The sequence below is a fragment of the Oryzias latipes genome, chromosome 11 (assembly GCF_053564925.1).
Source record: "Oryzias latipes strain Hd-rR chromosome 11, Olatipes_Hd-rR_3.1".
NCBI classification, from domain to species: Eukaryota; Metazoa; Chordata; class Actinopteri; order Beloniformes; family Adrianichthyidae; genus Oryzias; species Oryzias latipes.
Window position 1 is genome coordinate 27,697,128 of NC_136247.1, and position 22,319 is coordinate 27,719,446.

Here is a 22,319-nt window from a genome sequence, read left to right on the forward strand (position 1 = left end):
ATAACTTTAGGAACCCTAAGTTATCTTTGCAGACAGTTATATTTACTTCTGCAGGAGTAATCCTGCAATCATAGTAAACTTTTATGACAAAAGTTTGCTTTGAAAGCTGAAATCACTGCCCTTTTTCACACAGATGGATGAGAACAGCTTCCAGATTTTTTTTGTCCTTTTTGTGGAAGAACAAACCAGCATCTTACCACTGGACCTGGCTCTCCACGGTCTCCTCTGGCTCCTCTGATTCCAGGGCCTCCCTGAAACAATGACAGCATTTGAGGCCCAGCATGAACAGATTTCACAGCAAAATGATCTGCAGAAGCCCGAACGACAGACAACACTGATGCAGAAGATGATGCAAAGTTAAGGAAAATGTGTTCCTGTTTAAATTAAATAAAGTGACAACAGATGAGATGATTGATGGAGTTTTGTTCTTATATTTCTTCAAAAAAAAAAAGGAAATTCCAAAAACTATATTATCATAATAACATAACATGTTATAGAGAAACTCTACTTCTAAAATAGAGTTTTAACACTTCAAAGGAAGAAAATTGACTTAGAGATAAATCAAAAACGGTGTACGGTCACGATCAGTGCAGCCGTATGGGGTTACTGCATGTGTGTGCGTGGCTCACCGGTACTCCAGGGGGGCCGGGGGGGCCTTTACTGTCCTGTGTGCAGGTACAGGCTTTGGGCAGGGCCGGGCACTCTGCCTCCTTCCTCTGGGTGAACATCGCAGCATGCCGAGGACAGAGGAAAAGGAAAAAACACCAAAGAATGAAATGTTGAAACGTGACACAGAACTTTAAGCCCAAATCAGAGGATATCTGTGAAAAAACTGTAGCAGACATTTAAGCAGAAATCTCTAGGAAAAGATGCATTTTATTGAGTAATTGCAATAAAAATCCCTTTTGGAAAACAAGCAACTACTTGAAATAGATTTAATAAGAACTCGTGAGGCGTGTGCTGTGTGAATCATCATCAGGAGGTTTAGTACTTGAAATAACTGAGAGCTGCTTTTGTTGCTTTTAATAGATATGAAAGCAACAGTCCTTAAAAAAAAATTGGAAATAAGGTTGAGCTTGGATCTTACCAGACCAGGAAGTTCACAGCACTTATCTCTGCTGGCCCATGATGTGCTGCAGACGATGTCGAAGTTCTGCAGCTGAAACTGCACCAGGAGATTCAAAGATAAATCCAAATACCATCGTTATTAAAACTGCTTCAGAGGTTTCAAACGCTGCTCAGGCTTTCATCTAAAGGTTTAGCAAAGATATTTGAGCTCAGAAACATCTTGTTAATAATTAACACAAATTGCTAAATCAAACTTGACAATAGCGGGTTTCAGTTCGAAGATCCAAACTATAAAAAGTACAGACATGATGCTTTTGTTTTAAAACTTTATTTTTAGTTGCTCAATAATCACATTAAATCTGATTTAACCTGATCTAATATCACTATTTATGCTCCTCGTCTTGATTCCTGATAAGCAAAAACATTAAAAAATTGGAGATAATATTTGCAAGAAGTAAAAGCCACAGTTAAAGGGATTAGGGGGAAAAATAAGTAAAAAACAAAAGAGATTAGCAGCAACCATAACAGTCAGAATTTTCAGAATAAAAGCCTGATATCGGAAGGCCACCTTTAAGCTTTTCAAGTACAGCAATTCGTCATAATCATTTCCTCTTTAGACAGGTTTGTGATGAAAAACTAGACCCTACACAGACAGGTAAGGCCTGTTTCAAATGTTTTCAAGCATCTTAAAATGTAAAAACTAAAAAGTGTGAGTGTGTTTTTGCTGTTTTTCCTCACCGGTGCAGAGTTGTCCTTGTTCCCTCTGGAGCGGACCATCCTGCCCAGAACTTCCAGTCCGTCTGTGGTGATGTTTCCTGCTGCATTAATCGCTCTCTCCGACACCATTTTGCAGTCCACAAACACTTTGGCACTAGTCTTGCTAATTGCAACATGAAGCTAAATTTAAAATGAGAAAATAACAAAAAAAAGAAGAAAAAAGAAATCACTTTTTAAAAGTTGTTTTTATGCATTTTTGTGACTGAAACCTGATGCAATATCTAAAAAAATGACATATTTATATATAATAGATCATACATTGATAGCTTTGTTTGTGCCATAAATACTCTATTAGCATAAAATGTATTGTTTGCAATGGCAGCAAGGAGATAAATACAGATAAATTCAGGTAAAACATCTATAAGAAAAAAAAAGGTGGAAGGAGAGCGCCCTCTGCTGGTGTAATGCTCAAACAGCTTATTTTTGGGCCCGACACGTGAAGACTAGTTTGCAAAAACTTTTTTGTGAAAAAAAGTATTTCAAAGAGAAGAAAAACAATTGCAGTTTTTAGAGCTTTAAGGTTTTTAATACTTCTAAAAAATGTAGCTTGAACAATATAGAATAGCAGCAAAACACGCAGGGAAAAAACATCACAAAACAATCTTGAGTCCAAATATTATCTTCTGATTATTACTTCTTAATTTTTGCAGGTAGTGTGCTCATTCCCTTTAAACCCCACGCAGCTTAGACATGAGCACAGGAATACTGATGTGTTGCATCAGGCCTCCTGGGTTAACATTAAAAGTTTGCTCTTTTCTCTCTCTAAAGCTGTAGTTCCTTTGCAGATTCTTAGTTTTTTTGGGGGGGTAATGAAAGCTTTTATGAGAAATATCAGGATTTTTTTTAATTGTTTGTTCAGCTCTCAGTTTTGATGGCGATTGTTCAAGGTTAAAACGAGTAAAAAACAAACTTTGGCTTCTGTATTCATGAGGAAATTCCTTTTTACCCTGTTGGTTTTACAATTTCCTATGGTGTCTAATGAATTACCAACAATAAATCCTGTTAGGAATGTTAAAAGTGATGTTAAAAGTGATGCAACAGTACTTCAAAGGTTTCATTTTATTGAATTATACTCCTGATGTCTGTTTTATTAATTTGAAACTACTTCTGTATGTTTTCAGACATGCTGTAACCTTCAAAGTGTCAGGGAGGTTAACTGTCAGTCATAGTTGACCTTAAAAACCCAGATGCTCTCTGATCTGCAACCTCTGAAGATGCCACCCAGATTTCTGAGGGCCGCAAAGGTTCTGGTCTACCAGGACTTAAAAAAATCCTCTGTGTATGAAGACACAGACAGACATGACAGCACAAAAGGTGAAGAGGTGAGCAGGATAAGCTCTGCTGACGGCGAGTGACTGCAGATCAGACAGCAGGTCCCTCGGCACCCGCACAGCACAGACTATAACACAATACGACACCAGCGGGTGCAGACTCAGAGCATGACTCAGCTGCAACCAGCCTGCCGGTGCTGCAACCGCAGCTGGGTGCACATCAGTCCACATCAGACAGAAACACGAGTCAGATTCAGTTTCAGCAGAGTGCATGAAATCATCAGGTAAGTAGCCTAAAACGAGTCGTGGTGGTTAAGTTAAGTTTCAGGAAAAAACAAGATCTTTTGCTATCAAGCATTTTACTTTTATGTATTTATTTATTGCTCCTATACATAATTTCCCCGACTGCAAAGAGTAACGATGGAGTTTCACAGTTATTATATATATATTTTTGCAGCTAAAAACTTTATTAATGTTTTTAAATGTGTCTATACAGTGATAGGAGCATTGAGAGAGAGTCATTTGAAAGAAGAAGGAGGACTTTTATTTTGTAAATCAAGAAAGAGACTTTATAAAAGAAAAGAGAACACATTAATAAAATATGTGTTTTGAAGTAAAATGATATTAACTGAATTAATAATCAAATAAAACAAGCATAGGTGGGGCTCTGACCTTGTGGAAGCTGCCAAAGAAGAGCTTCTTGATCTCTGGCCCCTCAAAAGTGACCGTCTGGAAGTCCCCTTTGTAGTCGTTGTTGAAGAAAGTCAAAGTTTTTCCTCCATCTGTGAAAAAAAGACCCATACATGTTTACAAAATGAGCAATTAACACTCAAATATGCAGCAACATTTAAAAAACAACGTTAGGTTATGTGCACATATTGACACAACAGAAACGCACAACAACAAATTAAAACGCTCGCCTTCATCTCAGGACACCCTCCTCATCACTGCTGTTACTGAGGAAAAGTGCCGAGAGTCTTTTTCTCTACATGGCATCTTAAAGCAGAATTAATATCAGACCTAATATCTCTTTAAGAAAGAAACGATGAGGATTCAGGAATTATTCTGAAATTATTTGCTGCTCTGTGATTATTAGATGGAGGATTAAAGCATGTTTGTTCAGAGCTAGGAGGATGACTCTATCAACTGTCTAATGAAGCTTATATTCACTTCTCTATGTCATATTTTCTTGGCATAAAAAGTCTCAAGTCTTCTGCTGAAGCCAGCAGCTTATATAAACTTTCTCTGTTTTCAAAGGGCAAAATCTAAACTAAGCAGAAATCCGTGCTAATTTTGAGTAGCCAACTTTTTTTTAACCCCAACCTAAAGTGTAAATAGACTAATAAACTTCAAACGTAGCCAGTAAGAAGTTGGTATAATTTGCAGTTAATGAAAATGTTAAACTTTCTGTTGGCAGGAAAAATGTTTCAATGTCTCAAAAAACTGGCTGTATTTATCCAAAAAAACTGCGTTTATTATTAGTTCTTCAACTAGTATATATAGTTTAAATCTACCAAATAGTGCATCTACATCTTTAAATACTCTCACTAAACTGAGTCAACGGCTGCATTTTAAGAAGATGACAGTTTTTTTGTGTCATTTTATATTTATTTTTCTTTTTTTTATCCAATATAGAAAACATTTGACCTGTACATCCGTCATCAGACTCCAATTCAGGGTAAATAAATAACCTAAATAAATCCTCCGACATTTTCTGTTTTTCTTTGTCTCAGATACATTTTCTGATTATCTAAATACAAAATAGACCAAGAATAGTGTAATTGATTGTATATTTGAAACATATTTGTACAAATGATTACTACTCCAGTTGGGATGCACAAACACTCCAAGTGGAAAGTAAGGAACTCATTGCATTATTTAAAGTTAGTGTTTTCCGACCTTGTTACCAAAGCAATTTTCAATGATAAACCCAAAAACGTGAAAGCTGAAACCCAAAGCTGTGTGTTGATGGCTGCAGTTGCTCACTCACTGTCCAGAATGACTCCAGCCAAAGGCTCGTTGTTGTTGTTGAGGATCTCCCAGAGGGCGAAGGGCTCCTCTGGAGTGTCGTGCAGCAGTCTGAACAGCAGGGAGACGGTGTAGTCTGATGGAAGCCCCTCTGGATGGATGAACCTGGGAGTCACACAAGATTAAAGGTCACAAAGGTCATACAACTGTTGAGCGTGGTAAAACCAGAACAAATGTCAGCCTCACCTGGTTGGCTGAGCCAGCAGAGCGTTACTGTGCAGGTGGAAAGAAGGGAAGGCATTAAAGGTTCCCGGTACCATGGAAACGCCGTAGATGCTGTTGTACCGGTCCTCAACAAGACCAAACAGCTCCATCATACGGAAACCTAAGAAAACCAGATCAAATAAGACCTTTACTATGAGCTGAAGGCTGAATTCATGGCATTTACAGAGATGAAATACTTAACATAAAACCAGCATGTAAAAACAAAGACAATGTTACTCCAAAAAACATTGGAGAGACAATATTTGATTGTTTTTCAGGATAGTGTTTGTACAATGAACAAGAAAGGAAAAGGATCTGTCTTTTTTCTGCCTTGCAAAAAAAAAATTCGTATCAATATTTTATTTTTTTATCTTATTAAAAAAGAAAAAAAAAATCTAAGCCAATAAAACTTATTCCTAAAATAAAAATTCTTGTTAAGATCATTTTTTTACCACAGGGGTTTCAATGCAGACATGTGTCTCTTTTGAAAATGTCTAATTTGTGTAATAAAAATGGTGTAACGTGGGGATAAAAAGAAACATAAAAAAGAAAACTGAATAAACCTTCTTTACTCTGGGCTTTTTCTGTCACAGTAAATACAAAAAGCAAAATGAACAACATAACTTTAATCTCTGAATCTACATTTTAAATTTGATAGGCAAAAATGCTCTAAAATAAATCCATAAAACGTTATCTTTAATTGGAAAACTTTTGTTCATCAGAACAAAGTTAATTTTATTAATTATTATTATTATTAAATTGGGTAAAATCATGTATTTTGATCTTTACAGGTTTTAATTCCAGCTAAAGGACCCTCTCAAATATTTTCTAAAGAACAATGTGCAAAGATTTTACATTTTAGGGAAAAGAAAATACAAATACTTGTATCTTGTACCCATTGATTGTACTGTATATGAAAACTGGACTGAGTGAACCCTTCCCCCTCGTGTCCCAAACAGGAAGTACCCACTGGCTCCAAGAAGCCAAAATCCCATAGATAGAGAAATAAACAGCTGATACTCGGTCATTTTAGTTGTCCGAATTACCATTCCTGCTCCACTACCCCTTTGTCTTTTACATTTTCTTGCTAATCCTTACATTTGGTCAAGTTATAAACTGACCAATCAGATGCCTCAATAAAAGTAGGTGGTCTCGCATTGAATATTCAAAGAGTTTCATTGATAGATTTGAAGTGGTAGTGGTGTGGAGTTCCAACAAGTTCACTCCTCAATGGTAAGAATGGTTGCCATAGAAGTGATGAATCAAACTGACTCGGACCAATCAGTGCTCACTGATGACGCCTGGCTCCACATGGAGGCATCCATACCGAAAAAATCCTGACTAAATTGGCTTCATTTGGTTGGAGCCGCAAGTGAAGCCGTTTTCTATGGGTGATGTCACACTCCCTTCATCCAGTTCTCATATACAGTCATGGTTGTAGCATTTATGGAGGAAGAAAACAGCAGACATTGCTGCTCACAGATGTGTCTTTACTGAAAAGACCTTAACGGGAAAAAAAAGCCTAAAAAGTTTACCTGGAGTTGTGCTGCCACTCATGGGTACAGAGGGACAAGCTGAAAAAACAACAAGAAGTCCCATTCAGCATTTAATGATGGTGTCCAGCTTTAAGCTGCAGAACGGAAACTGTGCGCTGGCGGAAACTCACTGGCTGTGGCGGCTTCGCACACAAAGGTCACCAGCTTCTCTTCGATCTTCTGGAAGGCGTCCAAGTCGTCCACAAAGAAGACGTGTCTGTCGCTGGGTTTACTGGCGATGCTCACCAGCTCGCCGTAGTCGGCGTCAGCGAAGCCAATTGCAAACACAATGTAGCCTTTATTTGAAGACGGAGAGGATAAACAAACCTTTTGTCTTCAACATGGGAATCTCCAGACAAAAAAGTCTGTAAAGGTCATTTTTCCCAAACATGCAATTAAAATGAAGGATTTTATTTGACATAAATCTAAAATTATTGATCCTTCACTGCATGGCACAATGGTAACTTGTTGACTTCTTCTACAGTTTTTAGCTTATAGTGTTCAAACATAATTAATCTCACTTTTTGGATTCAAATGTGAAACTTTTCAAATCCATTTTTGTAAAGTTTTGAGGAACACAGTGAAGTTCTGACCTTCCATCTGCATTTCTTTGGAGACTTTGTTGACATCGTCTTGAGATCGACCATCAGTGAGGACCACGAGCACGTTGGGGATCCCCCGCCTGACTCCTCCCTCTGCAGTGAAAATGTTCTCCTTCACATGCTGGATGGCCCGGCCTGTCTTGGTGTTTCCACCTTTGTAGGAGATCTTGTTGACGGCGTCCAGCAGACGCTCCTTGTTGGTGTACGAGTTCAGCTTGAACTCGGTCCGGGCATCGTCACTGAACTGGGCAATGGCCACCTGTCAGATCAGCAGGAGAATTTAAGATGTTAGTGTGGCATATTTGAAGACAAAATAATGATATCAGGTTAAGTTAAATTACAAAGAGATGTGTGTTTGTTGTTGGGACGTCTAAAGCCTATCTATGGAGAATTAAATACCTCAGCTTGTTTTTTTTTACTATTGAAATAGTTTTGAGAACCACCAGGAGTTGAAATGAAATAACTCAGTAGGGGTAGGGTTAGATATACTCACTTCTTCCAACTCCTTTTCAAGCAATTAATCAAGCGCTACATGACTTTAGTTAATGATCACTATATTGAATTAAAAAAATGGGATTTAAGTGTGTCTTTGTTTTTTTTCCTGTTTTTTTTAATCTATGCATTTCATGATTTCTGTAATGAGTTTGATGTATCAGTGTGAATTATTTATTGTTTTGACTAAAATGCTTAAAATCAACCAACCAACCAATTTATCACCAAATTTATCTTGAAGCACGGTTCTAAAGACTTAGTCAGAACTTTTGGGTAGTTTTGGGCTGTCTGCAAGAGAAAAATGGGAAAATGTGTTCAACACACGTACTACACTGGTGACCCGCAGAACATTCTAAGATCGTAGCACCCGGTGAGCCCATAACGCAAAAATACAAGAAGACCCGAGAGCCGACATCATTAGCCAGAACCGGAAGTTCCCCTCCCAATTTTGATCAAAGAAATACTTTTTTTTTGGTCGAAAAAGACTAATTTAACTCACAATCAAAACAGTTACTTACCATTTTAAGCTTTAAACCTTTAACACAAGACGCCGTGTGAATCAGCTGATCGGCAGAGAAATGCAGTTTTTCTCCAATATGCAACACATTACTCATATAAAGTGTTGAATATTGGCACAAAGCCACTTTTCTCTGCCACAGAATAATCTGATTCCCATTGCTCATGTTAAGGTTTAAAGAGTAATGTTAGTCTAAGCTTTAGCTCCAGTGATTACCTCTGGACACTTTTGTTAATATATATGTTGAAATAAATAGACAATTACCGTTTTCTGCTCCGTTTTAAGCTTTTCTTGCACACTCAACCGTTTATTTACAAAAACAGTTGTAATAATAAAAGGTGCTCCAATTCTGAAGTCTTGTATAATTTTCACTTCCGTCTAATAATGTCTGGACGCCATTTTGTCTGCCGCCAGGTCCCCCTCTTTCTACCTGCATGCTGCAGGGGTCAGGTTGTTGAGAACACTCGTACACCCCGTAATTAGTCCATCTGTTTTTGCATACCCCCCCCCCCCCCCCCCCTGAACCCTGCACACTTTCGTATCACCCGCACGTGTGCATGCAGCATTGCATGTGCTCGCACCTTACTAATGACTAGAAGGCTGTGTAAAGGGCAGCGTGCATTTCACTTACATTAGCCTTGCAAATACTTCACAATACACTTACTGCACGCACAATTGTATGTCCCATTTTCACATGCTCTTCTTCAGATGCAGCTCGTCCTTTCTACAATCCTCTACAGGCGGGACATCCCAAAAACCTGCAGCATGTGACTAAGGCTTTACTAACGACCAGAGCGTGGCTTAAGGACATCCTACAACAGCATCACTGTAAGCACTGAGTGTGCTTAAATAACATTAGCTTTATCAATACTTCAAGAGACACAAACCACATCCACAATGGTACCCCCCATTTTCATGATGTCCCCTGAGGGGGCTGCACGAGCCTTTAAGATGTGGCCACTCCTCTCTATGACCCTCCACAGATACGGACAACCAGAAAACCTGCAGCACTCGCACAGGTCGCCCCCCCTACAGGACTATGCGACTAAAGCTTAAGCTTTCCCATCAAAAATAAAGATGAAACAAAACAGATGTATTGATTTACATCGGCTGGTGGAACTAATGCCACATTATATCTTAGGCTCCTTTATTCTTTTCCCACAGGTGTGTCTGTGCTTTTATTACTCCATGGAAAAAAGAACCAGTTTGAATAGCTGGAAATTCTTTTTTTTGTGTGAGCTTCCACCTTCAACTCACCATTTATGTCAAACTGAGCCTGAACATAATCCTGATGCTGTGAGGAGAGTTGTGAGAGAGATTAAACAGGAATAGCTTTTGTTTGCGCCGTTCATAACGAAGCATTACGGAGAGCCGCTTGACGGAGGTCTGAGCAGATCTTTGATTATTCGGCCGTATGAGAACTAGAGGAGTGCAAATAGATCTAAAGTAAAGCGGGTTTCGGTCACCTGGGACTACTGGGAGGGATCAGTTGTATGTTAATGACAGTAAAGAACACAGAGAACGGCCGTTAGAAGACAGTCGTTTGTCCCTGGTTGTGTATTTCTTTCAGTTTTTGCAGATTTAACACCAAGGCTATAAAGCAGGGATGAATAAAACCCCCAAACATGCAAACACTGACATCCGCTCTCTACCTGATCAACCTGAACTCCCATCTGCAGAAAGCAGATAATGAAGCACAGACTTTGCATCTGTGTCAAGATCGCACTGATCTTCCCAGCAAATGTATTCCTCATTCTAAAATCTTTGTGAATGTTTAACGCATTTGTTGATTTCATGCATGGCAGCATTTTTCTCTGGTGATTCAGAAGACCTTCTCCTAAAACACTGAAGAGAGCACAGGATCCAGTTTTCCGCCAAATCTGAATGACCTTTTCCTGCAGCCGTTTCCTGCTGCATTAACGGCGAGGCAGACAGGAAGCATTTGGAGGTTGTGATGAGAATCTGGCAAAGCTAAAAGAAAATCTGGAGATAGGCAGTGCATGCGAGGCAATCAGCAACCTGGAACATGACAGGCGGCAAATTTTCATAAAAGGGAGTAAGACTAAATACTGAGGCAAAAAATGAAGAGAAAATCACAAAACTGCACACAAAAAAATACAACAATACTTGAATGTTTTCATAGTTTTCAAATGTTCTGTGTACATTTCTCCTCTTAGATAAACTGTTGCTGCGTTCTTTTTCTCTGCAGAGTCTGTTTGCTTTGTGAGACTTTGAGCAGAGTTTCTTGGCTACAGCAGGAGAATCCCGATGAAGGGCGTCCTGCGCTCCGTGGGTGGGTCGAAATGCAATCGATAGTGACTCAGAGGATTGGTCATCAAGATCTCTTTCATTACTCCTCGTCTCCTGCCACCGCAGTGCGTGTCAAGCCACGGCTGCACAGAACAAGGATGGAAAATCTATGGCGGCCCCATCAGAATGCAGCTTGGCCCGTGGCCCTGAAGGAAACGCTCTGCCTCGCTCTCAGCTTTTAGCCTTGTTTTTTAAGTTAAGACCGTGACTTTTAGAACTTTCTGGTGCGTATTTGAGGGAATACTGGGGAGTAACGGGATGGAATTGCATCTTTGCTACCTGAGTGCCATCCGGTCCGATCCGGTCCAGAGCTCCGACAGTGCTGTACAGGAAACGGATGATCTTCAGAAAGTTGTCGTCTCCAATACTCCAGGATCCATCGACCAGGAAGACCAAGTCAGCTTTGGCAGCTCTGCAGACTAAGAAGTGATTACAGAAATACAAAAAAAAAAAAAAAAAGATGAGGCAAACAGTATGTGTTCTTTGAAATTGACCCAAATAAATAGTGATGACAGAAAGAAAAAAAAACATAAAAGGAACCAATTAGATCCTAATGGAGAGAATCAAAGGATGAAACAGAACGCATTTCTTAGGAAGATAAATCTTTGATTGATGAGATTTGAAGAGGACTTGACTGGCGAACGATTGAAACTGTGCTCAGCTGATTAAATGCAAAACACGAGGTGCCTGTGTTGCTTTTCTTCACTGATTCAAGTCACTTAGTTTTCCTAAAAGAAAATCACAAGAATGAGTCAGCCAGTTGCACATTGATCGGCCCAAATTCCATCATCTGCTTCATTCTACTGCAAGTTTCAACAAAATAACTTTACAAAAATACTGCAAAAAATGTCCTATTTAAAGTTATCTTTATCTTTATTTATAAAACCCAGAGGAGCAATTTCTTTGGACATAAAAAAACAAATTTAAGTGAAACCAGAAATGTCTTTCAGTGTTGAAACATGTTAACGTTGTCCCAAATGTCCAAAATGATAAAGGAATAGGCTCCACTGTGACATAATTTAGCTCTTTATTCAGGGATCTGGGTTTAATAACAATTTATGACTTTACCTCTTTAATCATTAAATGTCAGTAAAAACTGAATCTTAAGAAAGTAGTTTGTCCTGTTTAGAAATCTTAGTTTAGGAAAACATATCTAAGTGACAAATTCTTTTAAAATAAAGAGTTCTACATATGACCATTTTTGAATACATTGGAAAATATCCTTTTTTGGTTTTGTTTTTAAAGAAAATATGCCTAATGTCTAAAGACCAGTTGCTTTATTTAGTCAGAACCGTTGGCCCAAACTGATCCAGCCGTCACTTTAATTCTAATCTGCTAAAACTAAATTCAGGAAGATTTTGAACTTTTGATAAATTAAAATTGTCAAAAGTTTGATCTTCAGATCAAAAAATCAACAACAACCTGTTTTTGTTTTGGTGGCCCTGAAGTGCAAACCACTTGATGCAAAACCATAATCAAAAGCTTGATGGCTATTAAAAAAGGGAAAACAAATATTAAAGACTTAGAAATCAAAACACAATTCTAGAAACAAAACCTAAAGGAAATGTTTTGGAACACAAAAGTAATAATTGAGAAATCAAAATGAAATGTTAAAAACTGAAAGAACATAAAAACTGATGAAGGGAGGTAATATGGGACACTGATGGGATGAGGTTTTCTCAACTTTTTGGCACGGTAAAAACGTTCTGACAGAAGATATTTCTTTTTAAGTTTTGGCAAAAGTTAAGTAATTACTTGATCACCTTTTACCAGAGTTCAGGCAAATAAATCCTTCAGCTTTCCCTCTTCCTCAAAACTCATGCATCATCATCAATCAGCGATTTCCCATAATACCTTTTCCAGCTTCTTATTTTGTTTCATTTTGATTCCTTGTGATTTTTTTTGAATTATGTTTTTTGTTTTTGTATGTTTTGATTTCCCGAATTTTGTTTTGAGTTTCTAAAATGTGATGACTTTATATAATTTCTTATGCTTTTTTAATTGTCGATCTTTAATCTGATTAATAAATGATTTAAAGCAGCCTTTATGTATCCATATTTTTTGCTGCTTTAAACATTTCTGTACTTGCTAGTAAACATTTTCTTCATCTGCATCTGAATTTGTTTTGTGTGCAGTTATGGCAAATGAAACATTTATGGGCAATAAATGTTTCTTAATAAAAAATAAATGTCCTTTATATGAGACTGTTCTCTTTGATAGTGCTGCTCTTCTCAGCAGTGCTGCCTGTTAATTGATTGAATTAAAAGACAGCTCATGCGGCGATCAGTGTTTGTGTTCTCTCAGTCTGAGTCGGGGCGTCTTGGAGGGGGACTAATTGATTCTTGGTTCATTCGGGTCAGGTCTGGATTTGCTTGGATTCCCCTCGGACAGCAGCTACAGCGGCGGCGGCAGTAGCAGCAGCAGCAGCGGCGGCAGCAGCGGTGGCGGCAGCAGCAGCATCAGCAGCAGGAGCAGCAGCAGTGGCAGAACAACAACAGGAGCAGAACAGCAGCAGCAGCAGCAGCGGCAGGAGCAGCAGCAGCAGCAGCAGCAGCGGCAGGAGCAGTAGAACAGCAGCAGGAACAGCAGCAGCAGCAGAACAACAGCAGCAACAGCAGTGGCAGGAGGAGTAGAACAGCAGCAGCACCAGAAGCAGCAGAACAACAGCAGCAGCAGCAGCAGCGGCAGGAGCAGTAGAACAGCAGCAGGAACAGCAGCAGCAGCAGAACAACAGCAGCAACAGCAGCGGCAGGAGGAGTAGAACAGCAGCAGCACCAGAAGCAGCAGAACAACAGCAGCAGCAGCAGCGGCAGGAGCAGCAGCAGCAGCAGGAGCAGCAGCAACAGCAGCGGCAGGAGCAGTAGAACAGCAGCAGGAACAGCAGCAGCAGCAGCGGCAGGAGCAGCAGCAGCAGCAGGAGCAGCAGCAACAGCAGCGGCAGGAGCAGTAGAACAGCAGCAGGAACAGCAACAGCAGCAGAACAACAGCAGCAGCAGCAGCGGCAGGAGGAGTAGAACAGCAGCAGCAGCAGCAGCGGCAGGAGGAGTAGAACAGCAGCAGCAGCAGAACAACAGCAGCAGCAGCAGCGGCAGGAGCAGTAGAACAGCAGCAGTGGCAGCGCCCCTTCTGAACCTTAATGAAGGCACTTTAGGTTCAGGAAATTAAAACATAAAATTGTTTTGAACTTTCTTGGGGGGCAGGTTGTCTAAAAAATTGTAATTTGACAAGATTATAATTTGTGCTCAAATGTGTTTAATTGAATCAACAAATTGCTAATTAGTGCATCAAGGCATCACATTGAAAAGGTGGTGAAATGTTATTTTTCATAATTTTAAAACATTAACATATTTAGAATTTTAACATAATTGTTGGGCAGGTGCTCTTTGTTTAGGAAATGCTTAATAACTAATACACAACTTGTTAAAATTAGCATTTCAAAGAATTGTCTTTAATATTTTAATGTGATTTCTAAATTCAATATGTCAGCAGCTACATTTATGAAAAGCAAACATTCCTCCCTCGTAGAACTTGCAGTGGTTTTCCTAATCCTCCTAATTTCATGACAAATAAAAGAACTAAGAAAGAAATGACCAGACATCTTCAGATCCGATCATTAAAATCAAAAAGATCTAAGTTTTAAGGACAGACAGTCAGAAAGTGCTCATTTTTGTTCTTCTAGTGGCACTTTAAATATTAAACTCTTGGTTTTGTGCCAAATGCAGAACCTGAGTGCAGAGTGACATCATTGTGTTCTGCTCAGGTTGATCTGACAGTGACCCTCATTCCTTTTGTGTTGTTGAGTTGGTTTTCTTCACAACACCTGTAGAATTTTGGTAGGGTTGAGGTCAGTTCGATCACAGATCACATGATGTCTAAGCCTGGACCTGGTATTTTTGGCAGGTGCCAAAGCCCTGCTGGAAATCAAAATCAGCATTTCCATTAGGCATCTGCAGGGACACCTCAACGGCTTTTTAAGCTTCAGAATTCATCTTTATTTTTTATAAACCATATTCCATATATCATTGTTGTGATTAGATCATTGACTGTGTATGAGAACTGGACTCACAGTCCTAACAGAAAGTACCAGCTGACTCCAAAGAAGCCAAAGTCCCATAGCCTTCAAAGGAGAAATAAACAGCTGTGATTGGTCAGAAGAACCATTTTTGCTCTGATACATGTTCTTACTAATCCTTCTTTTTTTTCTGATATTTTCTCTTAATGATGTTGGTGGTGCCCGGTGGTCCCCCCTCGTCCATCCTTCAAAACATTTGACAGATATGGTATAGCCTGCTTTCAACTCATAGAGGTATGGATTTTTCAACAAGCTCACTCCTGATTTGCAAGAGCAGTTGCCATAGAAACAACGGCTAGGACTGATTTGGACCAATCACTGCTTCCTGGCGACGTTTGGCTCCAACATGGCGGAGTCCAAATCCTGAAAGAAGTGTATTCAACCCTTCTGCTCATCCCCTAAAAACATGTTCTTTATGAATATGACAACATTTGAAACGGTTTTAGAAAGACTTTCTAATGGTAGACAACTTTTGGTCAAGAGACATTGATACAACACAAACGTATCTTCATTTTTGTACTATTTTAAGAAAAGAGACTTTCTAGCATGTTTGTTGTTTTGTTTTGTTTTGTATGTTGTCATATTCATACATGTACAAAGTTGGTAAGATGTCTGGTTTAAATATTTCACTTTTGCCTCAGCTCCGTTCTTAAGATGCCATGTTTTCTAAGAGTCGTCCCTGACATTGGTGGCATTGATTCTCATTGATTCTCATGGAATGTGTGATAAATAAAGTTGAGATCCATATGAAAGTATGACGTACCGACATTTCCAAAAGTGAAGCAAGAAGTATTTTTCCTTTTAAAAGGAGGGAAAATGCATGAAACTGTCATATTAATGCCTTCAAATTTCTATAAAAGTAAAATGAGATACTTAAGTAAAGGTGCCCATCAAATCTTTTGGCACAGGATTAAAAAAAAGCACTTTAGTGTTTTCTAAGCTTTTCCTATAAAGGCTTTTTATTCCCGACATGTGCCAACAGCTAAACGGCCTCATAAAGCAGGCCTCTGCACAGATTAAACCCTTCCCCAGCATGCAACACATCGATCCATCATCAACGTGGAACCAACGGCAGAACATTCTCACCTTCCTTGGCAGAGGGGATTGTGGGTAACGGCGTGGTGGCGGGGGGCTTGGTTGGCGCTTGGGTCGGGACCGGTACTGCACAGAGAGAATCAGCAACACAAACATGAAGATGCAAAAACCTGCAATTACAGCTTAGTTTATAATAAAGCATTCGTCAGCTTCAAATGAGGCTGTGAAGATGAATTGCCCTCTGAAGGAAGCTCACACACGCACACACACACACACACACACGCCATACACAACGTGTCAAATGACTACATGTAGCCGTGTGGTCCCTGCTCTGTATAATTTAGTAGATTGATCATAGTTTCAACTGCAGTCAACAACAAGCAGCTTCTGACTTCCCCGCTCAACTTTTAGACTTGATACCCGGGGTTGTGCGGTACCCACCCTCCCAGACACAAACACACACACACAGACACACTTTCTGCAGTAAATCAGCTACCTGAGGCTGGGAATTACTTGTGATGGCAGGTAGGGAGCGTTCAGCAGCGGCTGCCTGCAGCGATGGGGATAGTCATTTTGAGGCTCAGGCTTTCATTTGAATCAAAACAAAGCCATAAATCATCCAGAAGCCGCCGTGCGGAGCTGCATCACAGCAGGGAGCAACTTCAAGCAAACAAACACCGGCTTTTGGGAAAGGTCTAACTTTCTATATGCAACTCCTCCTCTGGTTTTTTCTTTCTTTCTTGGTTTTACTTGCAACCCCTTACATCTCTAACACTTTTGTCTCCACTGCAGTTCTCCACTCCTTTTCCTTTTTATTTATTTATTTATTTTTTACCTCAGTCTCACTCTTCTTCTACCCAAACTGTAGACACAAAGCGGCACAAAGTCTGACTTTTAGACAATTGCCTTCAAATATTTTTACACATGTTTTTTGTGATCTCTTGGAAACTATAGACTTTAACCAAAAAACAAATAAAAATCCGCACAGAAAGTCTGCTGAGAGAATATTTCTATAAATAAATCATCTGGATAAACAAAAATATTAAAGTTAATTAAAATACACAATTTGTGCTGTGCAACATGCATTATTTATTGTGCTAAATGTGTTTTTGTCTTACACCCAGCTGGCTAAAAGAAGTAGGTCATGTATGCACGGTGTAACCAAAAAGATATCACTAAAAACTATCTATTTCTGTTTGGATTGATCATCAAAAATTTAAACAAAGATGTTGAAATAACAGGTAAAAGTTAATTATTTTTCCACAAAGATCACTGGGTTTTGTGGAAAAAAAGGCAACGCCGTGCCGCCAAACCTCCACGACGTTCCACAGGTTCCGTGTTTTTTGTTCCTCCAACACCAAATCTCATTGAACCTCTCCGAGAAAAGCAGGAGGATTTTTGAAATGCTTGCAGGGAACATAAACTACCGATAAAGTGGAAAAGCAAGTGAATTAACTGCACAACACGCCCAGAGAACACGATCCCCACCCATCACATCAGCCTGCCTCCCCCGCCTCGTCTTGATTAGTGTTTGGAGCTGCTGCTGCTGCAGAACAAAAGGCTCGTTCTGAAAGGAGGATGAGGATCCGTCTTTCAGCTCCCACAGTCATGAAAGACGTTTTATGCTGAAAATGACGCGACTGTCCCCTCAGCCTGCGTTGGTTTCTCCTCGTAACAATGAGCGCTGACAGCTCTGGGTTTCAGAGCGTGGGTTTGTTGCGCTTCTGCTATGTGTTTATTGAAATGAGTGTTTAGGACTTTAAACATGTAGTACTATACAGTTTTTGGGCTGTAGACAGGCATCTCTGATTATTCTGTTCTAATTTCTCTCTTTTTTGTACACTGCAAATGATTTGATGCTTGCAAAGATTGAAAACCTTCTTTTGGGACATAAAAGATAAGTTTAGCAGGTTCAAGGATATCATCATTTATCTTTGCTCTACATCTTTCCAAGATTTTCTCAAAATCAGCCTGTTTGAGAATTTTCTTTTGTCTCATTAAGAGCTAGGATCTAAAAATACAAGAAATTATTATTAAAATGAGTCAAAATCATTTTGCTCCGTATGTTAGACAATGGAAAAACTTGCTTTGAGGGTATATTCAGGCTGCAAAAGTCTGCCTAACAGAGTTAAACTTTTAATTGGGAGCGGATGGAGTCCTGGACCTTTGGTCTGTATTCAGACTGACGTGCACCGCACATTTCTGTTTTGAACCAAAGCTTGTAACAAAAGCCACTTACCCAAAGATCTCTACGGTTATTGGCCAGAGATTACGATGGCGGGGAATTGCAACGAGATAAAGAACAATGGAAGTCCTGTACTTTGCAATCCTTGTCGAAAGAGTTCATTGATTCAAATTTAAGAATTTTGTCGGACCAATTTTGGACGCCTTCGTCAACGAAAAGATCTCTGAGGAGACACAAATGTGTCCAGTCTGGAAACAGCCTGAGACTCAAACACCTTCAACTGCACTGTTGGTTTTGGTATAAATATAAGGATGTAATTATAAAATGTGATAAATGTGAACAAGTTAAACTGACAAAGAAAATTTGGATTTATGTTCTGAGAATAGTTTTAGTTTTTATGAGAATTTATTAAGATGGGCCAACCTGTACTAATATCATATTCTTGTTTTGTTCTAACACTAGTCATTTACACTTATTACACTCATTTTTGTCACTAATCAAAATGAACTACAATTAGGGAGAGAAAAACTTTAAAAAATGCAAAGCATTTGTTTAGAACTAGCGCAAATACTTATTGGGTTATTTGACATTCAGTTTGAAATATTTCTAACGGACTTTTTTGGCTTATTTTTCATTTTTTGCGTGGTTGTATTGAACTCTTTGCTTCAAGATTTTAATATCTAACAAGGTTTCTTGTTTGCTGCACAGCCAGATTTTCTTTTCCCATTTTTCAGGCTGCCTCGTTTCCAGTGCAGATTCAATGAAACCTAACTTTAAAAGCTTAAAAATGCAGCAAAGCCAAAGCCTGTTAGCTCTCGGTGTAAAGGTAACTTCCCGTGGAGGCATTGCTGCGGTTTTGCATGTGAATGTGGGTGTGGCCTCACATGTCTTCACAGTGGCGGTGGCAGCAGGTCCTTCCGTCCCGTCCTGCAGCTGAGCGTAAACACTGATCTTGTACTCTGTGTTGGGCTTTAAGTTGCTGAAACAGTGTAGGTTGGATCCTGCACCCAGTCGGATTTCCTGCTTTTGACTCCCTGCAGTCAAAACACAAACGCTGGCGTCGTCATTCACCTTTACTTCAATGCAAAAGTCATTCTAAGGACAAATAAGAGCAAAGACATTTCTTATGTCTGAATGAATTCAGACTTATTTCTAGCTTGAGGTCTTTGTGTTCTAGACAGACTGACATTAAGAATCATCAAAACTATTTAGCTGTTTAGGGACCGTACTTCTAAAGAAAACACTCTGCAAATGAGCTCTGAGCAGCACATCTACTGCTATAAAGTCTTTGTGTGCCAGAGACCTTGCTGTTGCAGTAGAACCACCTTTGTGTCTTGTTGCTGAGCTCAATCTTACCAGGACATGAACAGCCTCTTCTTGCTGGCCGTTTGGCTGCTCCTCACCCACAGTTAACCTCCTACACAGCTGTTCTTGTTTCGGTTCACGGCTGGGTCTTAACCTTTGCCTGACCTTGATCATTCTAAGTCTCTGTTTGGTATAATTTGCTGATCGACACATGACTATAATCCTACAAGATCCCTGACTTTGTGCAAGCGTTGATGTTGATTTGAAGACATCAACAACAAATATAATTTTTGTTTCCTTTTTTTTTTGTTTTTTTTCACCCACTTTGAATTTTGTAATACACATGGAAATGATGCCATGATGATTACTCTATTACTAAATTCAGCCCCATGGGTGAAGCATTGGCGCGCGGCATGATAAACTTAACCAGCCCCACCTGCATACGACCCCGCGACCTCGGAAAACAAAAAAACCTGCAGCACCCCTACGGGTGCATGTGACTACAATTTTGTTACAGATTTTATACTGAGGTGAAAATTTGAAATACAAAATAAATGAAACGTGAAGTGTGTAATAATGTACTTATGTGTCAATATGTTCAAACTGATTTTGATTTGATTTGATTTATTGATTTACTTCAAGCATTGTAGTCAAAGCAATAAAGAATTTACACAGATTTATCAAACTCATTACAGAAATGATGAAAAAAAACAGAAAATAAAACAAAAAAAGACACGTAAATCCCATATGCCTAATTAAAAACAGTGATCATTAACTAAAGTCAAGTAGTGTGTAATAATGTACTTATGTGTCAATATGTTGACATTTTTTAAATGTCATGTTTCATGGGTTTTGATGAGTCACTTCTAAATATTAAAATATTCTAAATATTTGCAGCAAATACTGGGAATACTCCAACAAACTGTTGCTAGAGTGCGGTGGATGAATGGAGGGGTTTTCTCAGCTGCTGCAGCATCAATATTTCATCTAAAGGTTACTTGTTCATGCAGATGAGCGTCAGCTTTAATTAACCTGGTTCATGCACTTCAGTCACACTTTAGGATTCTCAGGGTTTATGAGTGGATGGAGTGGTTTTTGGTAAAGGAGCTGCAGAATGTTTAAGGTGCAAAAACACTCCTGGATCTGTGAGAACGGCTGCACACGTTTTTTCAAAGTAAAACACAAGTACTGATTTAGACCAAACTGCTGGTATTTCCTGCTTTAATCCTCAAACCCACTTTAAAAAAAAAAAAACAACAACAACTTGATAAAGTCAAACTGTTCCCTGCTTTCTTTAGCGGCGTCTCAGTTTCCAAAGTCATTGTAAAGCAGCTGTGCGGACATTAATCCTTGTTTGGGTCGATTGTGTGATGGGGGAACCAACACTTTGGAGCTGGCAGAGGAAACCCTGGGGATTACACGCCTTTTATGTGACGTTAATGATGGTAGTTTTACTGCTTCAGGCTTTAGGGTGATGAATAACAGCAATTTATCTCCTATTTGGGGGATGACGGCTTTTATTAAAAGTCCATCTTCCCTTTGAGGTGTTGACTGGCTGGTGCTCCTGTGATATTGAATCACGGACAAACCGTCTGTTGTTTGATGTTACTTTAGTGTGTTGTTGTGCTTTATTACTTTTTTTTATCACAAATGACAGCGCACAATTATTTCTCTTGGCGGCTGCCGAGAATCAGAAGTAAGGAGATGACTAATAATTGCAGGCTTTTTTTCTGAAAGTGATTATGGCGTTTCCTTTTGGCAGCCAAAGAAGGAAATGATCTCATTAAAATGCAAATACAAATATGAAAGGAAGACTTTGAGTCGTTTTAGGTCATTAGTTTGAACAAATAGGGGTTTTAACAAAATCCTGTTTTTCTTTGTTTTTCAGCATAAAATTAGAAAAATTTAAGGAGTGTAATCAGCAAAACTAGAAATACAATCTGCATTTTTTTCACAATGTATATAATCAGGTGGAAATAAATGCAAACAGATCAACTGAAAGGTATCAATGCATTCTTGAACACAATATCATTCAAACACCCCAAACAACTGTTTTCTGCCCTTTCAAACATGTTTCTGTGCAATCTTTCATTTTTTCTTTTACCTTATGCTACATTCATATATGTTTAGTTTTTTCTTTCTTCATATTTCTTAACTTTACATGAATCAACTCTTTATTTTTATTGAGATAAACAGAATTAAAGTCAGTTGAAGCCCCCTTTGTGAACATTTAAAGTGTTTTGACTTAAAAATGTTTCTAAATGAAATAAAAAAAATTAAATTGTTATATTGTTTCCATTCTTCAGCATTTTAGGCCTTAACTTTCTTCTTTTTTTGAACTATTTTCAATGATAATAAGTAATAAGCCCTATAATTGTATTTTTTACACTGCACATATTTTTTATTTAACTTTTAAATTGTTGCTTTTAGCTTTTTAGGCAGACAATTTTAACATCTGTCCACAACAACAGACGATAAATAGCCGCTGGGCTAACTGCAGCTGCAGTGCTGCTTTTAATTGTTGCAGCCCTGAGAATTAAATAAAAAAATAAACTAAGTAGATCCTCCCAGTACAGTTTAAAGATTGATTTAAAGTTGTTGTTTTTCTTAAACACACATAAAAAAATAGCCACAACAGGACAACTTAGCATCCATCCAAAGGTGCACGTATGATTAACCCTTTAACATCAGAGCTTTAGCTCTAGTGTTTAAATTCCCATCGACTAATTAACATGATTCCAGCAGATTACAAAACATGACAAAACATGACAAAAACATTGTTTTTTCAATGCAAAATTTACATATAAAGCTGCTTTTCTGATTCACGATGGTCGTGTAAACAGTGAAAGAGTTACTGTACCTCAAAGATCCCCATAACTAAGGCTTCCTTTTGCAGCGGATATGTCGGTTCTTTTAAA

At 38.8% G+C, this 22,319-nt stretch overlaps 1 protein-coding gene across 5 annotated transcripts in view; it reads right to left on the reverse strand.

The window, feature by feature from the left end:
- The window catches only part of col14a1b (collagen, type XIV, alpha 1b), a 114,649-nt gene that overhangs the window by 8,610 nt on the left and 83,720 nt on the right, over positions 1 to 22,319 (reverse strand). For all 5 annotated transcript variants that reach the window (XM_011480659.4, XM_011480658.4, XM_020706881.3 and 2 more), the window contains 13 exons: positions 18,981 to 19,130; positions 15,963 to 16,037; positions 11,084 to 11,223; positions 7,477 to 7,744; positions 7,015 to 7,179; positions 6,884 to 6,922; positions 5,331 to 5,469; positions 5,107 to 5,249; positions 3,789 to 3,898; positions 1,807 to 1,965; positions 1,088 to 1,165; positions 630 to 716; positions 198 to 251 (listed from right to left, as the gene is read on the reverse strand). In XM_011480659.4, coding sequence (XP_011478961.1) covers positions 198 to 251; positions 630 to 716; positions 1,088 to 1,165; positions 1,807 to 1,965; positions 3,789 to 3,898; positions 5,107 to 5,249; positions 5,331 to 5,469; positions 6,884 to 6,922; positions 7,015 to 7,179; positions 7,477 to 7,744; positions 11,084 to 11,223; positions 15,963 to 16,037; positions 18,981 to 19,130 — 1,607 coding nt within the window. The remainder of the gene's footprint in view (positions 1 to 197; positions 252 to 629; positions 717 to 1,087; positions 1,166 to 1,806; positions 1,966 to 3,788; positions 3,899 to 5,106; positions 5,250 to 5,330; positions 5,470 to 6,883; positions 6,923 to 7,014; positions 7,180 to 7,476; positions 7,745 to 11,083; positions 11,224 to 15,962; positions 16,038 to 18,980; positions 19,131 to 22,319) is intronic.